This window comes from Hippoglossus stenolepis, chromosome 20 (assembly GCF_022539355.2).
Source record: "Hippoglossus stenolepis isolate QCI-W04-F060 chromosome 20, HSTE1.2, whole genome shotgun sequence".
In the NCBI taxonomy this organism is placed as follows: domain Eukaryota; kingdom Metazoa; phylum Chordata; class Actinopteri; order Pleuronectiformes; family Pleuronectidae; genus Hippoglossus; species Hippoglossus stenolepis.
This window is the reverse complement of record NC_061502.1, coordinates 2,298,547-2,319,710: the sequence shown is the minus strand read 5'-3', so window position 1 is coordinate 2,319,710 and position 21,164 is coordinate 2,298,547. Positions and strand designations below refer to the sequence as shown.

General features: G+C 43.5%; 1 protein-coding gene across 4 annotated transcripts in view; it reads right to left on the bottom strand.

The window, feature by feature from the left end:
- epha7 (eph receptor A7) overlaps nt 1-21,164 on the bottom strand; it is an 86,206-nt gene that overhangs the window by 10,747 nt on the left and 54,295 nt on the right. For 2 of the 4 annotated variants that reach the window (XM_035143506.2, XM_035143509.2), the window contains exons 6-12: nt 11,835-11,959; nt 10,020-10,188; nt 7,262-7,370; nt 4,124-4,179; nt 1,297-1,422; nt 648-833; nt 221-282 (exon numbers count right to left, since the gene is read on the bottom strand). In XM_035143506.2, the coding sequence (XP_034999397.1) occupies nt 221-282; nt 648-833; nt 1,297-1,422; nt 4,124-4,179; nt 7,262-7,370; nt 10,020-10,188; nt 11,835-11,959 (833 nt within the window). The remainder of the gene's footprint in view (nt 1-220; nt 283-647; nt 834-1,296; nt 1,423-4,123; nt 4,180-7,261; nt 7,371-10,019; nt 10,189-11,834; nt 11,960-21,164) is intronic. The other 2 variants (XM_035143508.2, XM_035143510.2) reach the window with 1 other exon arrangement.

The following is a 21,164-nucleotide window of genomic DNA, read 5'->3' as shown; positions in this document are numbered from 1 at the left end:
TGCAGGGTACAAAGAAGCACAAGGCGGGTCAGTCATCTTCGCTGACCATGGGGGAAATGTAGGTCACAGCACTGCAGCAGCTCCAGCACAAGATTTATGATATTTATGCGATGCACGGATCCTACTGCAGACCGCCTGCTCCTTGGGACACTTTCTAATGTACAGAAAAGTTATAAAAGATGCTGCTATGAGCCTCCTGCGCCTCTAAGGTGATACTCACCCTGAGGAAAGCGTCTAATGAGCCGTTCTCCATGTACTCGATGACAATCATGACTGGTTTTCCTGGAGAAAAAGAGACAAAGAGAGAGAAAGAACCAGAGAAGAAAAAGGGAGACGATTAATTTAATTATAACTACATTTTGTTTGTTTACAAAATGCTTTACAATAAACGACTGCGCCGAAGCAGCTTCTTAGTTATTTTTAGTTGCGTGTTTCATTGGCTTTTAATTAAAAGTTACCATCTGCTCCTTTTATTACAGTGTCTAAATGAGAACATATTAAACAGGGAGTGTGGCAAATTTAATCAGATATAATGCCACTCTAGCTTTGACGCCTTTACCTTCCAAACACAAACATGCATCTGATGATTAGATTTTGAATAAACATAGACTTTACGTTTTTTCCTCTTGCCTTTGGTGCGTATTTACCTCTTGTCACAACACCTTCCAGATGAACAACATTGGGATGGTCAAACTGTCCCATGATGCTGGCCTCGCAAAGGAACTCCCGCCTCTGCTTCTCCGTGTAGCCCACTTTCAGCGTCTTGATCGCCACCGACACGTCCCGCTTTCCCGGCAGCTTGAGCCGGCCGCTGCACACCTCCCCAAACTCCCCTGTGGGGGGTGAAACCGTTTGTGAGTGAGCGATTGGTTTGGGTAGGTTGAAAAAAAAAAGAAAAATCAAGCCCCTCACAATGACAAATTTATTAGTGTATTTTGAGACAAAGGAGCTGCGCTGTGGCGGAATACAAATTGGAGTGCGACATCTTGTTATACTCAGGGGAGTGTAACCAAGACCTATAATAAGACATGCTAGAGATGCATAGATACTGTCATTGACCGCCTCCGTAAAAACCCATGTGGCAGCAATTTTTCAGCAGCGGGAATCTCTGCGACTGCCTCCACCAGACACACATTAATTGCAATGAACTTTTTCTCCTCTTTGCAATTGCACTATCAATATACAATGCATGAAGCTGTGTCCCTACTCAAGGTGTAAACATTTGGCTGTCAGCGTGATATATGAGAGCATGCAGTGGCTAAACAGCGCAGGCTGAAAGACACAGGATGGGCTCACCTGCTCCAATAACCCGCTCGATTTTAATGCAGGAGGCGTCCAGCTCCTTGGCAAATTGATGGACAGCCCTGCTTGGGTCCTCGTACGTCTCAGGGTCAATGTAGGTTTTGGTGCCTGGAAATTTGACTGTAGAAAGGTAAGAGGATTACTGTTACGATTAAATATGCACACTGTGCACCATCGGGCACTTGACAGGCAAACGATTGCTAAGACCAGTGATTCAAAGGGAATTGCTGAGCAGTAAGCGGCCGGTGTCAGAAGGGCTTTCACGCAGGGAAATTCATCACAAAGGGGCAGCAAAGATTTGAGTAACCCATACGAGGGGCCTTTTTTTATGAGGCTGCAAGTTACCTTTCCCCTTACCACTGCACTGTGGAAGGAGAAGCTGCCTCACCGGCAACACTACGTCATGTACTCGTCATACTTGGGAGTTTTTATACCACATGATGTCATTCAGGGATGCAGAGCTGTTTAATTTTCTCCTAAACCTCTACAGTGTCTCATGTTGATAAAATATCAATGTGCTCAAGGAAATAAACTGTACAAGGAACAGTGATTAAATAATGTTTTAATGGAAGCACATATTTAAATGTATTGTGTTTTTATCAGTTTGTTAAGGCACTAGTCCTGAAGCAGATCTTCAAGATCACATTACATTTTGGGGTCTGACTTTACGCAGGACGAATGCTGTGGAATCTCACATTTAAGTTTGTGAACCCAAAAGTGAGTGTAGATAAAATCATGTTCATGAATTTGTCCCACTTGAAATGAGCTTCTGGATACTTACAAAGATCAGAATACACTAGATTTTTTCAAAGTTAAGTATTAACTGATTTTGTTCAGGCAATGCAATATGAAGCTGTGAACTCATTATGTTAATGTTGATGTTTGTCTTCATAGGTCCATCCCAAACCCCAGGACCTGTCCACATTTCCTGTGGTCAAACAGGTGCTGGTTGGGTCCTGTTCTGTTGTACGAATCTATAGTATCACGTTTGGCTGGATTTCACTGAAATTTAAATTAATTGGTCATAGGTTTTGATCCCTCTCTAGTAGTGAGTTCAAATCCTCAGAGTATGTTCCTGTTGCGTCACCATTTACATCTGACTGGTGGTGGTGGTGGTTGTTGACACTGCCGACAATATTACAGCAGCAAAATACCTCATTTATAATAAATAAATCATTTATCCGAGAGTGTATGTTGATTTAAAGATGACAATAAGTAATTATAATCTGACAATGACGCTAGAATTGAACACTGGTGACAGATAAGGTAATAAAGGACAGAGGTCTGTTCACTACAGATGCTGCATTATCTCTCATGAAGTAACTAAATGAAACTAAATGAGATTTTGTGCAGGAATGAGGGACTGTATTTTAATTATTTTGCCTGACTGATGCCTCAGGCGAGGCATTTAGGACTTTTCTTTTTTTTCAAAAAAATGAAATCCATGCAATTTCAAACAACACTGATATGGGACTGGTTCATGAATATCCATGAGGTGAGAGTGGGAAGCAGTTTGCAAAAAAGAAGGAAAAAACCAACAAGGTTAGATAAAGGCCAGAGACGGTTAAGTGGGGGTTAACATTTTGCACAGTTCCCCAAATTAACAGCAAATTACAGTATTATGCACTATTTACTGAACATACAACCCATGGGTCCTATTACACTGTGCGTTTAAAATTTCACTGATAACAATATAACCTGTCAACTTTAAACTTTAATGAGCACAGAGAAAAGAGTGCAGCCGGAGCACATTGGATAAACAGTGGACAAAACAGCACAACCGGAGAGCGAGCTGGGAAGAAACCGATCCTCTGTATATAGCAGAGACGTGATGGTGGCCGAGCCGACAGCGTAAATAGAACAAATGTATCCCGCTGTGGCGAGGAGAGATTTCACTCCACTTGCTCCCATAATTGCTTTGTCCATTCCAGATGTCAGCGGATCTGATAGGAGACGTCTTATCACGACTTCCTCGCCGCGACACGGCAGACAAATTGTGTCCATATGTTGAACGCGCGCGCTATCTAGCCTCTGTCGCCCCGGCAGCGTCTCGTCATTTGACATTGCATGGCAGGTCCCTCCATTAAGCCCGACACTCATCTTGTTTGTGTTTTCTCCGTTTTCTTTTCCTGTCTTTCTCTCCTTCCTCAGCAGATGTGGCCCGTGGTGAGCCGCCGAGGTGGATCTGTCAGACACTTAGCAGTGGCCAACCTGGGCTCGCCAGTGCTGCCTCTGCTCGAGCTGTACGCCTCGTGACACCCCTGACCCTTTGTTTCCAAATCAGCAGTTTGCCTACAGCGTGGATCATTACGGCACCACTCGGGGAAGCTGTCTCTCCAGGGGCATCATTAGGGGTGGTGCATGAGTGTTTAAAAAAAACCCCTCTTACTGATAGAAGCTGCCTGGAAGCAGTGTACACCATAAACTCTGTCACTCGCTAAAAACCAGCCAAGTTATGGCTTTTACATTTTTAAGAGAACGCTCCTTCCTCATGGGTCAGCCCTCTACTGCCTCCCTGACGGCTTGTCACATTCATGTCTTTGTAGTTTCCTGACTTCTTCATCTCCACGGACTGAATCCAGCCAATCAGCAGCAGATGTCGGGCCGGATTGTTTCCGGCTTCAACTCAAATCAAATGAACTGGGATAAAACAGTCATGCCTGTGGGTGCTAACGGGTTTAAAGGCACCCTCCCTCTCTGTGTGTGTGGACACATACTTATACATAGACACATACCTGTGTGTGTGTGTGTGTGTGTGTGTGTGTGTGTGTGTGTGTGTGTGTGTGTGTGTGTGTTTGGGCTGATGAATGCAGGCACTCACACTGGAAGTAGAGCTCCTCATCTCCCTCCTGATCCGCTTTGCTGTACCCGCAGTGCCTGCGTGGAGGGGGGGAGAGGAAGAGAGTGGCAAAAATCAACTGATTGGTGCGGGAGAAATAAACGCCCTAAATTACAAGAATTTTAATGTGGCAACTAACGCTGTGCATGACAAATCTCTTAAGACACCCAGCTGAGCAGCGAGAGGCTGCGAACCCAGCAGCCGCAGCCTGGGAAAGTAGCTCGAGTATCTCATCATGCAACACATCAACTGCAAAGGGCCGTTCAACATGTCTTTTAATATGAATTTATAATATCAATGTGTTGAAGGTTCCCTCGAGCAGGTGGCGAGACGCACGTGGTGGATATGCACTTACTGTGGATGAAGAAAAGAAGAAAGAAAAGCATGTGTTCATGCTGCATTCTTAACTCTTACAGCCCCATCCTGTTTGTACTGCCTGCGCTTACAGCCACTGGGACTACATGTATTAACTCAGCATGTCGGGCTGTTCTTTTTCTCTTTTGATCTTGAGAATAGGTTAGACTACTAAGAAATGACATCAACTGACATTAATGTAATTTTTTAAAAATGATTAACAATTTAATGTAATTATAAATAATATTGGTGGCGAGACGTATTGTTATTAATACACAATACATTATCAATACAATTATTTGTTCTCTTTCTTTTTTTCCCAATAATATTTTTTTGTTTAGATTATTGTTGTTTTACAATTACGATTATGATTATTATGATTATTATCATCATCATATTGGTTCGATTATTAATATTGTTATGTTATTATCACTATAAATTATTAGTATCATAATATATTTTCTTGAAATTCCCTACTTATTCTCCCCACCAAATGGTGATGATAATAATAATTATCACTATAATTTTTTCTTCAGTTTTTATAGATAAAGACAACACACACACACACACACACACACACACACACACACACACACACACACACACACATTGTGTTTTTTTGTTTGTCATATAAAATAACTACAGAGTGTATGATCTGAAACTTGATGCCCTTTAAGGCTAATCATGGTGTGTTTTCCATACATGCTTTGCATTTGCCACATCAGTTGTAGAAAACCGGGGGGAAACAAGGACTTGTGGGTAATCGAGCGAGCCTCCTACAGCTTTCCAAATTAACTTGATTCATCTCAAACACTCGTGACCAAAAGTAAACACAGACTGTAGCTGCTGGGTTCGGTCGTCAAGCTCAAACTCGTATGGATCCACATAAAAGATCTGGTTTGCTGGTCGAGCTAATCACCCTTTAACTCCGCTCTGAGCTGTCACATTCCTTTTATTTGGGGATTTATCTTTTTTAACTGGGGCTAATTATCCAACACAATGAGTATTTTCAGGAATACAACCAGATGCTAGTGTTTGTTGCTGCTGTTACAGCACTTAACGTGTTATATTTGTTATAATTTCCATCGGTTCGTTCATACGGCCTCTGTATTTTCCTCAGCCGCTTTTCGGGAGAGGAAATAAAAGCCTTAGCGACGACAATGTTGGTGAGCACTGCAAAAGCATCTCTTGTGGACTCACTGCTGGAGTTACAGTCAACAACATTTCTCACTCTCTGCAGCAGCACTTCTCCTCCTCAGTCGACTGTGGAGAACAGCAACCGCAGGAACACAAGCAGCTTTTTGAGGCATGTTTTCTCTGAGGACGGTTTGGTTTATCCCCTCATCTGTTTTTCTACTTTTCATATAAATACGATAAACCATCACTGTGAAATGACTCATCCTCTTACTGGTCCACGGCGAAATCCACCATTGCTTTTAGCTTTTTCTACAGAAGTTTTCCTCAGTTCCCTTCAAGGACAGTACAACTGCAGTGAAACTTGTAACCTACACATTAACTGTGTGTGGATCAGGTTAGGTCAGCCCCAGCCCCAGATGTAGATCCGTCAGCATAATGGCCTTTATGGGCAGCTACAGTCTGTGATCACATTTGTTCAGAATCAGACAGTAAGTAGGATTTGAAAAGTATTTGAAATGATACAAAAAAAAAATGCCAACAGCACCTATATATGCAGCAAGCCTTTGTTTCCCTAAATCCCAACGACAGAGGTGGCAAAGTTAGAACAACCTGCAGAGTCACATTTATGGGAAATACACCAGGTTGCAAAATACAACAATTATCCTTTAATGAGAGACGTCAACTATGACATTCAAGGTTAAAAACGCCGCTACAGGCGGAGCTCATGGTGTGTGGAACGTAATTATTGCTGAGCAAAAATTATGGGTTCTGTGACAATTAAGGGGTCAGGGTTAGTTTCAGATGTGAGAGTTTCAATGTAGATGAAAACTGAGAATATCAAATAAAGAAATTCTTGAACTGGGAATTTACCGAGAGTTTTGGGATGCATGCCAAGCAGGAGCCCCATTTAGAGCAAATATTAGATTTTGATAAACCTTACTTTGAAAAGTATTGTATATAGTTGTATATAGTTTATATGGCTCAACACAGCCTAAATTAAGACGTTATTGACTGGTATTTTTGGGAGAAATGGTCGGCATTATCTGCTTTAAGCTCCAGTTGATCTTCTGTTTTTAGATCATCTCTACACAGATAGTGCTAATACTGATTCTAGAGGGATGTGTACAACATCTGTACAAGCTGTTTTGACTAAGTCATGCCTCTGAGAAGAAGACAGACAATTCTTTGACACAAAATGTGTCCCAAGAGGAGGCATCTGGGGCATCTGGAGGATCCACCCTTAAAACAAGCTCTGATGAAATGCCATTCGTGCAGATGAAAACACAGATGAGAGGGAATGGTGCTAATGACAATGGGCAGGGTGCTTTGTGATCAGTGCCACACTCCATCCTGCCCTCAGGTTCTCTCAGTCACACAGGACTTCTTGCCTCATAATGGTTCTGCAAAAACAGCTTTAAAATGTGGTTGGGGCTGGAGGAAAAAAAAACAAAACAGATGCATCACAACCCATTAGCACAGCATGCCACGAGATGATGGGTGCACGTGTGTGCATGTGTGTGTGTGCACGTGACGACGCCACAGACGTGGAGGCCTGTGAGTGACAGAAAGGCTAATTGACAAGCGCAGACTCACAGGAGCGGAGAGTCAATGGGGCCCGCGAGAGCGTACCTTCTCCCGATGATGAAGCCGAACACCATGAACACCAGGATGATGGTTCCCGCCACGGCCACCACTGCTATGATGATGACGGGGTTCTGCTCGCTGGAGACAATCGCAGCTGATGACACGGACAGACATGCAGAAAGACAGAAATGCACAGTGTGAACGTCAGCACATCAAAGAGCAAAATCTGCAGGGCATAATTGAGCCCAATGAGCAGCATGGAGATTGATAACCCCCCCCGCCCCCGCCTTCCTCTCCTTCCCTCGGAGAGTGGAGGAGGGACGCTTCTATTTTTGAGCCGTCCTTATACACACGGCTCTACTGTTTCAGAAAGTGGGCTTAATAGTCCCAGACGGCAACGGCGATGCCCTTCATCTCAAACAAAGACACATTCAGGTTGGATTGTTTCCCATTCAGAGCTCTCATAGTGCTCAGATTGTTTGCATTGACACGCTGCCGATTGCTCAGAAGAACGGCTCGCCGTAGAAAGTCAACGCAAGCGGTGTATGTGGGGGGGGGGGAAATTCATGCATTTTAAATCGAGTGGATCTGAGGCGAAGGAAATACTTGGGAAGATAATGATTTTTTTTTGTTGTTGTTGTCTGTCTGAGGAGTGGGGATGAAAAACCTGGTGACATTTGATCAGCTGTTACTCAATCAACCTTCAATGTTTCACCAACTGTCTATTTTGGGAGGAAGTGCGAGGACTCAACTGTCACAGTCACGCGAGCAGGTTTCACTCTTGAGGCTCTCACGGAGGAGGCTGCTGGTTCCCTGTGCTGGTCAAGGACACTTTGACTAGACTGCAAACTATAACCTTGTTACAGGGCACACTCTGCGTGTGGTATGAGTAATTAATGTGTCCTTTTGTGCAGAACTGTTGGCTGTGAGGGGGTGGGGCAGTATGGTGGGCAGGTTGGAATGGTGGGCCTCTGCACTAAAGAAAAACGGATTAAAAAGGTGACTAATAGGGGAGCAAATCCTATTCATTATCCACTCGATTACATTTGTACCAAACTCTGCATTAATGAATCCTTGACATTTGTGACTGCAGACAACTTACTAACATTTGCTGTTACTAAGTATTATAAACAGCCTGGTTCTGTGCTGAGTGAAGAAAAACAAAAAACCATATACAGCCTGTAAATCTTAGTAATTAACAGTGTATGAGCAATTTGTTTGAGTCCCACATGAACAGAACATGTTAAAACAACATTCTGTGGTTTGAGAAGGAGTTGGAATCAGGAACTCTTTCTTGGCAACCACCAGCTGAGCACGGTGACTGTGCACAACACCCCAGAGTGTTGGGCTGTGAATCATTCCCTTGTTCACCGGTTGCCTACATCCTCTATAATTTACACTGAAGAGTTTAGCCTATAGCAAGGGTGCAGAACCTTTTCCCTATCAAGGGCCAATTCAATTTTTATAACATCGTTTGATGGCCATACTAAATTATTGAACATATATATCACACTGACTTCCCCTCATGCAATGGCTACTGTGTCCTGATTACAGCACACATATATGAGACTGTGAGTCTTCTCATCTTGGTCTGGGTAAGAACGTGAACAAGCATAATGTCGATATCCTTCTAACGTAGCACATGTCATGTTATTACCAAAACATTTAAGAAAGGGAGGAATAGCACCTCCTTTATTGTAGTCTGAACTTTGACAGTCATAACTCCTCGGCCTTACCAGATGTGTCCGTGTTTACAGTATCTATATATATATAAGGCTAGTGAGCCTCACAGTATCACACTGAGACTATAGAGCTGATGTAACTGATTAGCTTTAAATGAGTTTATCCTCACGACGCCACAGTAGCTTGTCCTTATGCTTTCGAGATTTTTCCCATGATGTCTTCTCAGCATAAAGTCAAAGCAATTTGTGTTTCCTTTGCTTCAAAGAAAATAATTTCCCTGGGCTGTTACTGTAATGAGTGGGAGACATTAACAGGTGGTTTTTCCAGAGTGATGTGCTGATATACTGCTGCGGTCAAGGGGCAAGCTCGCGAGGAAAAGTGGGGCGAGGTGAAACGCGACGGAATGAAAAGCACAAGTGAGACAGAATTACAACGACGCATCGGTTCTCACAGCTAATTCTCACCAGTTTTACTCCCTAACAGCGCGAGCAGATCATAGACTCGTCTTTGTTGCATCCATTTGCTTCCAACACATTGGGTTGGATCACGTATGCAAACATTAGGTTCTTTTTGCAGCCATGTGAAATGAATGAAACACACCTGACACAAAATCAATGAAAAAGATGGCTGGACTGAGTATGACATTAAATTGATTTTGACTGGTGAGAGTGGAAAAAGAAACACATTGATCTCTTTTTTCGGCAACGAGTACTCAGCAGAAAGGCTGTCGATGAAACATACGATACATTAAGGGTCACGCGGACTTTAAAGCGGGACATTGCTACACTGCATCGAAACTGTGTCTCTGAACTAGAGTCCGATTTTGCAGTTGGATCACATCAGATCCTAAGATGAAAATCACAAGTGGTTTTCTTTCTGCACGGGCTCAAAAAACCTGAAACCTAATGGAAGGTCATTGAGGACAAACCGTACGAAACATCTGGATCTGAACTGAACATCACAACACAGATGCCGGATGCTGTTTACATCTGCTCATAGTGGAACATATCTGTTTACATCCCTGCCACACATGACGCATATACTGCAAAACTGTAGCAGCAGCGGCGGCAAATGAAAAAGTGTGTGTCCCTGCATATTTAGCCTCTGTGTAGCCCCCTACCTGTGGCCTCCTCCTTGGTGGTTATCTCCAGTCTGGGGCCGAAGGTCCCATAACCCGCCTGAGTGAAGGCCCGGATCTGGAACACGTAGGCCGTGCTGGGCTTCAGGTTGTTCACTGTGGCCGATGTGGACTTGGACCTCACCGTGGAGTAAATCTTATCCTTCTGATCCTGTGAATAAATCATTGTGTTATTCCCAAATGATGCTAGGCAGAAAAACAAACAAACACCAAACTGCTGCGAACCTCCAGCTAATAATTGAGTCCTATTGAAGTGTTTTTATCTCGACGTCTTTCAAATATACAGCAGATAGACTTCAGAGGATGTAATTACCCGCACTTTGTAAATGGAATGTGTGTGGCTTAACAGTGTCCATTGTATCATTCAGTCTGTATACTGTATCATCTAAAATAGTGCAAAGCTGATTAATACTTTATCTATGGCAGCTGCAGACAAGCTTTAACAGGAGACGGGCTTTTCTTCCAAATGTTCCCTGTTTCAGTGGAATTATTCAAACTTCAGTGAGACGCACCTATGTTTTCTGCTGCTGCTGTAATTTGCTGTGGATGCACCCTGAACGCTTCCCCTGTGTTCACTTGCTGTGATGAATAAAGCATAACGTGCAGTATATCTACATGCATTTCTACAGCACTAATTTCACCTGCACGACAGGAGAGTCATGTCACTGCCACGCTGAGTTACTGTTTTCATTCCCTATTTAATTCCAGTTGCTCCTACTTTGCTGGTTCTTTTAAAAATCAGTGAGAGGTAAGGTTTCCTGGATAGATGTTAAATATCGAAACACTCCCAGTGGCTTTTTAAGTGGCACCTTTTCTTGATTGATTTTAGGAAGAAAGGTGTGTTGACAACAGATTCAAATGAAAACAAAAAGTTCAATCAGTTGGAATTGATTAGCTAAAAGGAAACCAGGATTTCTGTGAAAGAATACTTACTGTGGAAATCTACATTATGCTGAAAATAGCTATAATCTATACCTCCCAACCTTTCAATCACATATTCGAGATTTATGATGTCGATGTATGAAATTACATTTACATTTTTTTCTCATTATGCTTGATACTCACTGTAGATTGCAGAAAACCTCCTATTTTGTATTACCATTAGATGCCCGGCCACATAAAGGACATAAGCACGTAGGAAAATATCGCCTCCATAAAGGAATCCATTTGGATGCACAGGCCACACGCATTGTGTACTTTGTTGTTGAACTGTAAACGCTTTGCTCGGCTCAGAGCCCAAATGGAATGCCAGGGTCTGTTAGGGGTGTAGTCGTTGTTTCCAATTTTCCACTTTTACAGCTGGGCGGACCACAGCCACAGTGTGTGACACAGGAGACTGATTTGTCAGTGTGTGCGAGAGGCTGTGGCCAGCAGGACTGGCATCGCCCTGCTTGTGATTTGCTGGGTTAAATTCGCTCCATTAAACCTTGCTGTAAAGAGCTGATGTGTTCGAACTTGAAACACGGGGAAGCAGTGCTATAATCTATGTCGGAGGGGAGAGGAGAGATTGCTAATTCTGGCAGTGCAGCAGCCGCGGATTGTGCGTGTGCTAACCTGAGCGTGGGGGTGGCTGTGGAGGACTATAGCCTGATTAAAATCTTATGAGCATCTCATTCATTATTGCAATTACGAGACGAGGACGGTACTTGCAGAATCTTGTGAATTCCACTCACAGCGGCATGCAGACGGAATACAAAATGAAGAGTCAGCAAAAGTGTGTGTGTGTGAACGGAGAGATGGAAGGGAAAAGGGTTCGGAGAGAAACAAAAGGCACAGACAAATCTCCTGCACACTCACTTTTTCATAGTATTTGATTTCATATTCCGTGATGACGCCGTTGGGCTGCTGCGGCTCCTGCCAGGAGAGCTGGATGCTGCGCTGCTGCACCTTCTCCTTGATGACCTCGCTGACCTGGGATGGAGCTGTTTAGACAAGAACATGTCAGTGAGTGAAGGGCAGAGCCTCTCTGCACACACACACGCACACACACACACACACACACACACACGCGCACACGCACACAGCCGGCCACAAGCGCTCAGAGACACTCACGAGCGCATGAATATTCATGGGATGCTTCTAAATGTTTGCCCCCCCTGATCGAAATTTCAATTACAGTGCACACAGCGGAAGATAGCGTTACCCTAGGCCGTGGGAAACTGCAACATGTAGATTATGAATGACAATTCACTTCGATTAATTCCAACATTTCCAGCGGAACAGGCAGGCATTTACTCTCCCTGATGACAGAGCTATTGAAAAAAAGCCTGTTAGAGGGAGAGGGGTGTACCTGTAACCCTGTGACACCAGTCTTATGCACACCAATTATCTAAGGCTCTTTGAATGACTCATTGTAAGTGTCTGGCTGCCAGATTAAGTGCTATCACATTTAGATTTGCAAAACAGCTCCCATACAAAGTTATGTTTTTTAGCTGTAGGTAAATGGTTGTACTGATCTTATCACATGACACAAATGTGGGTGTAAGCATGGTTATTGTCATTCATTTGATCTCATCCTAATGTTACTGCTGCAACAACAAGTGCAGCTGCTGCTACTGCTGCAGAAACACCTGTTAGAACTATTGTACTAGCACAGCTGCAGCACCAGCTACTGCGACCACACTGCTGATTTCATCGCGAATCATTACTAGAATGGCACTCGGATATTGGATCGGCACCAAATTGCACACATTCATAAATATCAGTTCCCTAAATATGCTTGATTTTTTTCCAAGACCCATAAATTATTCTCTGTGAAATCAAAGAAACATTTGGAAAAACTCAAAGAAAGAGAAACACATTCTTGATCTGAGCATTTTTGTGCTAACTTCTTTGGCAGAGGTTATAACACGGCTACTGCTGCTGCTCTTGCTAAGCTTACTGCTATTAATACTACCACATTTACCGCTAATGCTAACTCCTCTCGGAACTAGTAAATCCACAATTACATTTCCATGCAAATCAAAGAAGACAGAGTTAAAAATAGACAAATACAATAAAATGTACTATGATCTCAGAGATGCTAAAATGCTACATGCAGCAATAAGCAAAGGTAGAATCGTGTGTGTTTGTCACTGAAAATGACACAGCTCGTATTAATTCTACCTTGTTGATAACAAAGTGAAAAGGCCTAGTGAGGCAATATTTCAACCTGTTTACATGAACCAAATAGTTTGTAAGTATTTAGTAAAATGAAGGTAGTTTTTAGTTGGACTTTTTGTTGACTGTCACAGTTTCCCCATAAGTTACATTGTAGCCACTGCTGTCGTGCCGTTGCAGCAGGAGAGACGATCTATTGGAGCGATTACGAAAATATCAACACAGCCGCATTTAGGGATTTAAGTCAGAAAACACAGAAATTCCCCTTTAAGGTTTAATCTGTCAATTCTATAAACTAGTCTAAACAAAGACTTATCAGTTAGAACCAGGCTCAGTAAAAACCAGTTGGTGCATCTGGCCCCTGCATCACTGTTTCGCAGCTGTGCTCGCTGCTTCTAGAACAAATTCCATTACCTTCACGTCATTACCATCATTATCTTAATTGTAATCAGCATCATTTGTACCAGCACTATTCTTAAGGATCCCGGAGAGGAAAAAGATGGCAAGCTTTTTGGATTAGCAAACCTCACCCTGAGGAGACTATGCTTTCAAAAGATATGCTTACTGCAAATCTGCACTCGAAACAGCCCCGAATCTTTTCTGTAAACACACTGTGAAAACGTGATGACTCATGCCGCTCGGGGGGCTAAACGTATTAATTAACATGTCTTAGCAAGTTTGAAACGCTGTCCCGGGAACGGCTTGAACTCCGAGGTAGAAACCGCTTCATGTCACGACACAGCAAAGTGCTTTCACATGAAAAGAAAAGATTACGAATGAAGACTTAGCACCAAAGAAGATCGGGATCCTAAAATGACAGTAATCACATGACTTCAGTTCATTATCTCATCTCGAGCAACTTACAAATGATGAGGTGGAACATCCAGCTTACTTTTTACCCACTGACACACCATTTGGCAGAGTACTATGTTCCAAAACCTGAAATTGCCCACTCTTAACCACGAGTCAAGAGACAGCGATATCCTATAATTGCCTTGATACTGAACAACAACCAACAGGAGACAAAAGTGCTTTCTCCCCCGGACGAGCACAACCTACTGAGGCGCTGAAGTGCGGCGCTCGGTGATCCAATGGGAGTGGACCTCCGCAGCCTTCACGCAGCCTGACCCCAGGTTGTTTTAAGATGGCCCGCCACTAATAACTCCGGCTGGATTAAAAGCTCATTAAGCCTCATCAGCATTCCTGACAGTGAGGCACACGAGAGCGGACAACCCGAGACCTTGTCAGAAACGTGCTGTTGTGACATGTCCTCCTGTGATCCGCCCAAAACACAGAGACAATGTTTCCTTTCTCAGCGGCCGGTCAAAGGGACGATTGAGCTTTCTCTCCAGAGTCATAACAAGCAGTTATTGCAGCTTAACTCCATCCAATTTGGCTGCTCTCTCTTCCCCCCGTCCAGAACGTGTCCTTGAAATACGGACCTTTCTCTTCCAGCATCTAATTCTGGTTGGGGTTTATCGGCACTAAAAGTTGCCTCTTGTCTGTGTTTACTGCTTTAATCTGACATTCGCTTTCATGCCCTGCAGATGTATTTTTCTCCCCTGCATGTGCATAAAGAGACACTAGTTCAGGGTATATATTTACACTGTTCAGAACTCTTGGACTCATTGATATACATTGCTTTCTCTTCCCCCCGAGGGTTTTGGAACTTCTTTCACTCTTCTTTCTCAGGTCAATTAGTTAGAAAGAAAAGGATCCACATGCTGTTTTAACAGAGATGTAAAAAGAAATAAAAAACATTGATTCATCCCAATTGATTGTGAAATCCAAATTCTCTTTTTTACTTTTTCCTGTTTTGCTTCTTACTATGGGTAAAACATACTGTGGACTTGTTCCTGTTGTCTTTTTTTTTTGTCCCCAGCCTATAAATGTTAATATTTATTCCCTCCAATGTTATTACATCACTATGAAGTGAAAGGGGCAAACTCTAGCTACTGAGTATTTAACTTCCATAAACTTGGAGGACTCACAAGAGACATTTCATGCAGCAGTGACAGTGAACTCCTTTACATGGGACAGGCTTCAAAGACACTGGTTTCTGCACTTCCCATGGTGCTGTAGTGTGTGGACCCATGGACAAGCTGTGGCCTTTTGAATACCCTGACATATCCTCACTTTCATTCCCTAGCAAGGGGCAAGTTCCAAATGTGCTGGACCCCATAAGCAGGTCGGTACTGTCTCAAACCAACGATCCCTGAGACAGATCTGGATTTCCAGATATCCTGAGATATTAGTGAACTTCACTTCAATTAATAATTTAGCTCTTTTTCCAATTTCATTCGGCAGCAGCCTTCACTGATTCAAGTGGCAGCAGTGTTATTGCCGGAGATGAGCTACTTTCCCACAGAGCTTGCTCTCTGAAGAGTGTGACGCAGGCTCAGGCACCAGATCTGCCCCATTTACCCCCCTTTGGCCTGCAGCTGGAGTAGCAGTGGCCCGCCCCCTCCTTCCCTCCCTTGCCCCGCCATGGGTGACAGGCAGCCGGGGCCCCTGTGTTTCCACAGAGATCATGAGATCAGTGAACAGTATTAGCAGACGTGCTGTTCCACGGGCTAAAAAGGGGGCTCATTCCGGGGGAAGGTGATTTTCAGAACGGGGGAAGAAGTCGTTCTCCATTGTTCAGGGGCTGCCAACGAAGACCAGAGTGGTGTGCTCACTCTGGAAGAACCTGCTTCTCTGGCTCTCTCCGTCTCACTCGGAAGGCACCGCGCGACAGCCATTAATGACTGATTTGACATTAGGCCACTCTCAGACCTGCGGGGCTGGAAACTGTATAATTGTTATGCAGGTCTTAAAGAGACTGTTTGGATAAATGCATTTTGTGCATTCATTTTGCAATATTAGAAAATGTGTTAGTGACCCTGAAAAGCACCTCCTTTACCGCTAACTGATCCAGAAGCCCGTCTCCGCCGTGCGCTGCATTTGAATATCTTATGAATACATTAGGCAGTGCGTTTTTTAATATCCTCTTCTTTCACTCAGCTGCCTGATTCGTCTCCGAGGCAAAAAGCACAGAGGAGGTAGTTCATTACATAAGCGTCGTTCTCCGCCTCCGTGCTCGCCTCGCAGACCGTATCGATGCTTTAAACCCATAAATGAATTAGTCCTATTTTCAGGATGCGCTCGTGTACGTTAACGCCTACGGAAACCATCTGTGTTGAGGTGCAAAAGATGGTGGGTGTTTTCAGAGTTTTCTTTCATTTGAACAGGTTTTTAATTCGAGTTAGAAATTGCTATGTCTCTAAGGAAATAATAATAATTAAAACAACATCCTGTGAGGCCCAAATGGCACATAAACACACACGTAAAACAACTTTCACAAATCAATGAAAGTTTGTTTATCATCATAAGGCTGTGCGGTTCTGGCTTTATCAGAAATCTATGTCAACATACTTAAAATCCTCCTTTTCCTCCCCGTTATATCAAGTATCTTGCACGTTGACATGAACATACATGTATGGCTCCATTCAGTTTCCTGTTTCATCGCAGCAGAGCTGAACATTTACAGTTCAGTGGAGTCTGGATATTTTTTGCACAGCAGCCGGTGAAAGAAAAAAAGCAAAGCCTGGCGACGGTTTGGTCCCGGGCTGGGCTGACACTAACGAGGTATGACATAATCAAGATTACTTCAACTTGATGTTGTGACTCCCCCAACAGAGTCGAAAGTGACTGATGTTGAGCGTTGGCAGCTCAGGAGGAGCGGTTAAGGAGCGGCCTCCTCCTCATAGCCTCAAAGTGCTGGCTACTTGTTGTGGCAGCCAGGAGCATCTCCTCGCCCTCGCCGGTATTTCTCCCAGCCCAAGCCAAGATAATCCCGATGACATCAACAGGAGTTTTTTTTCTTCTCTTTTCTCAGACTGGGAAAGTCTCACAGAGGCCACAGAAGAACAGTAATCAGACTTGTACGTGTAAAATTGATGCAATTTCCCTTTTAAAGTCAAGGCCAGGCAGTTTAGTTAAGTTGTGCTCATGGTTAAATGAAAAACCATTTCAGGTTGAAAGTGGAGGAATTTCTCGCGTGAGTTGAGAATTGCTCATGGGTCGCTGGATTTAAAAGGCAAGTGTACCCCCCACCTTCACTTTCCGCCACTGTGTTTCAGTGTCAAACCGCCGCCTGCTCCTTGTCGCCCCGCTCTCTGTGTAATCGTCTCACGGGGGGGGAAACGCTTGTCTCTCCTTGCACCGAGGATGCAATTTACATTTTAAGACAGCGCAATCACTTTGCCAAATTTCATGTGACTTCAGCTGAGTTGTTTTTTACAGCTGGAGCAGCGCCTGTGCATGTTTGTGTGTGTGGGTGAGTGGGTGTTTACATGCCTGTGTGAAACCAGGAGCAAATATGTGCATGTGCTTGTGTGAGTGGGTGGAAGTTATCTACCCCCCCCAGCTACTGTGCACCTGTCTGACTGTGGAGATGGCCATACTGTCCTATACTTCCTCTGAAGGCCATTCACCCACTCATTGGGCAACGTACCTTGAGAATTTAATTATAATGTATATATTTGTATATTTATCATGTCTGTCTATCAATTCAAACTTTAGACTTCAACCCTCTGTGTTTTACTCAGGACCCAAACAAGTGCAGTGTCAATTGTGAAGTATTTTGGACGAGTAGTTCTCGAGAAACTCGAGTGAGGGCTGGTGTGACACCTCCACGCAAAACAAATGCCACTGATTACAACTGTTTCATCTCCTCAAATAAAGATTCCCTGCAAAACAAGCTGCAGCAATACAACTTGGCACAGGATCACCATGTGTACACCAGAGCTCTATATGGCAACATAACTTTATATCGTGCTTCTTCAAACAGAAGTACTTTTTCTGTTTCCTTTCACAGCCTGTATATAGTTTCACATATTTTCTTTAATACATGTGACTGCAGTGATGAATGAAACCCACCTCATCCCCTAAGTCCAGCTGTTCAGTCAAAATAGCGATTCTCCAGTTCAGGAGGTTACCATGACACCTGCCAACAGGCTCGCAATTATCAGTATATTATAAGGATCAAATTTTAATGAATTAGTTTGACGGAGGTGTTGATTTATTGTAATGGTCATTTTTTAAACTGTAATGCTGGGGAGGTGTAGTGCATTGAGGCATTGCAGTTCACCTGCCACTACCAGGCGGTGCCAGGTCACCTCTGCTTGGACCCAAACAGGAGGAGGACAGGGTCAAGACTCCTTTACTGTGAGGGGAATGTGGCTGTAACACCGACGAAGATGTCGAGGGAGCTTTCGGTGATGAGGGCCGACAACGGTGTCGATGTGCTGTAAATAAAAACATGTGATCTCTGCAGCAGAATTATTAGGTTTCATCCTGCCTCTGCCGTCTGCACCGCCCCTCACCTGAACGCTCCAGAGACTTCTGTGCTGTTGTGATTGCGTCTGAGTGAAAGACCTCCCGCTGCGGTGTTCATGTGTGAACCTCTGTAGTCCAGACCCAATTCTGCGAACATCCTCAGGAGTTCACGTCTGAAAACGGCTTGTGTGTTGCTAGAGGGGAATTGTCCAATATCAATCTTTACAAAAATGTTGCCTGTTTTAGCTCAACGTGTTTTGTTCCTAAATTCTTAAATCTGCCCCCATCTCTTTTGAAACCAAACTCACGCCCGTCATTGTAATTCCTTTATAATGGCTACAGACAGCAAAGGCTTTGTCCTCCCCAACAAAGAACGGCGGTATCATTCTGATGATTCCAATTCATCAGTACTTCAGACGAGGGGCATGGAATACCCTTGAACCAACTGTGAAAAAGCGGAGCCTGGCAGAGGACGGAGTGCTCGCTGCATAGCAATGCGGGTCGATGGCAGGGACACCTTTGGTGACCACGCAGGGCGGGTCAGAGGTGGCTCTTTTTTTGAAAGCAATTAGCACGGCCTGATTTGACGGGGACCTGGTTGGGATGTTTCATGTTCTGTAGGGCTGACAGCTCCAGAGGTGACGAGATGATTATTAACACAACTCGGATGCTTTCCCCGCTGACAGCTCAACACAGCCATCAGAATTCCCCTCATTATTTTCCAGTTCAAGGACCCCACTATCATACATTCACATCAATTCCCCGGATCGGCAGAGAGGTATCAAATCCCCCACCCTCAAAAAATGTCTTAAGAATAACAGTCAACAGCGAGGTCTGACAGAAATGTGCTAATCAACTGATGCTGGGATGTGTTTGGCCACAGAAGAAGCACATTAGATGTCCATAAGAATTTCTTCAGCTGATTGAATCCCTTCTTGAATTCTCCCAGCGCTCAAAGCAAGTTAAAGCATTTTTTTCCCCCTTTTTTTTGGGTTAGTGATTTGCAGAGTGCATCACCCACACTTAACAGCATAAGTATAGCCCTGCTCGCAACGGTGAAGCCAGGAATCGGAATCGCAGTGGAAGGTCAGCGAGGGGAAATTGCATTCATGCTACACTGACATGAATACACAAGGCACCACTGTGCATGATTGCTCCTCCAATGCCTCCTGACAGTGAGTTCATTTGAACGTGCAGTGGTGCTCCACGCTGCATGCTCATGTATGACATCGAAATGCCATTCAGCACTGTAACAGACGCAGAAATCATTGGTCAGCTGTGTTACATAATTGTTAAGCCAGCAGGGACTTATTTAAGAAGCACTCGGCTTTCCTGTGTCAGTATCCAAATTAGGGAGCAGGGCTGGCAGCCTATCATCAGTGGCTCTTAGCACACTCCCTGATTTCTTCAAGTCAGCTAGAATTGGCTCTGCAATAGCCGTATTTATTTTCCCTCATGTAGGGCAAGAATAGAGTCATTTCCAGTCCATTGTACCGTGGGCTACATTTACATAATCATATACCAGTGGCGGAGAAATGATGGGCCTGTTCACACTGGGCACGGAAATGCAACTTGGGGGTGGAAATTTCACAAATGGGCAGGTCTACCTACTGGGGTGAGGGACTCAAAACACATACAAACAATTTCCATGAGTTTTAAACTCTAAATGCTGGAAAGATCATGGATGAAGTCTTCTGTTGCTGTGTGTGTCATTTTGAATCACACTCAGAGTCCAGCCAAAACTAGCTAATGGAGACTGATACTGATACCCAACATCAAAATGTCAACTGTGCTCATCTTCACTATGTATACATGGACACCGTTATTCCAATATTAACCTGATTATAGGCCATCGGTCTGAAAAAGAAACTGCGTGTCATACTCGAATAATAAATAATCAAATTAAGACATGTGGAGTATTCTGACCTCAGTCGTATTATATAGACATTTCTGCGACATCGACATACAGCAGTTAGCAACCTCTCTGACACATGAGTTGTAGTGTTTGCAGAAATAACAAGACAGCATCAAAATGGAATATATCAGTGTCGTACAATAAACTATTTCCGGCTGGGCTTTTAAAACTGGCAGAATAACATCGGATGCAATGAGTCATAATCAGACTATGCTCTGCAACTCATGTAAATACCATCATTAAAATAATGTCTTATTCTAAATAAGGTAGTCAAAATATTGGTGTTCTTGTGGTGTCCAACATACTCAAGGTAAATTTCCTTTTTAAGAATTGTGATCAACAATGTGCTCAGTGGGAAATTTTGCTAAAGGTTTTCAGTCAGTGGCATTATAGATCATTTAAATGACAAACAGTAAATTAATAAATATCCTCATGGGAAAGGCAGTTTTTTAAACTAATCTAGTCAATGTTTCCATCATTCATCAAAAACAAATCTGTAAAACTGCTGTTTAGTCATAAAGCAGTCCTGAATAATTTCTGAATAAGTCCTGAAGGGCTGTGTATAAGCAGAGCCATAGAAGTGAAATCCATTTGACCAGTACAGCTAATTCTCTGACGGTTAACACATGTCATTGGTCGAGTGGTAAATATCCTGAAATCACTCATGATAAGATAAATTTCCACGTTTTTGCTGACAAATATGGGGCCCTCTTGTGGTAAGGAAAATTAACAATACACTTCAAATTAAATATTTTTTTAGAAACCCACAGGGGCTGATTATGAACTTATGGAAC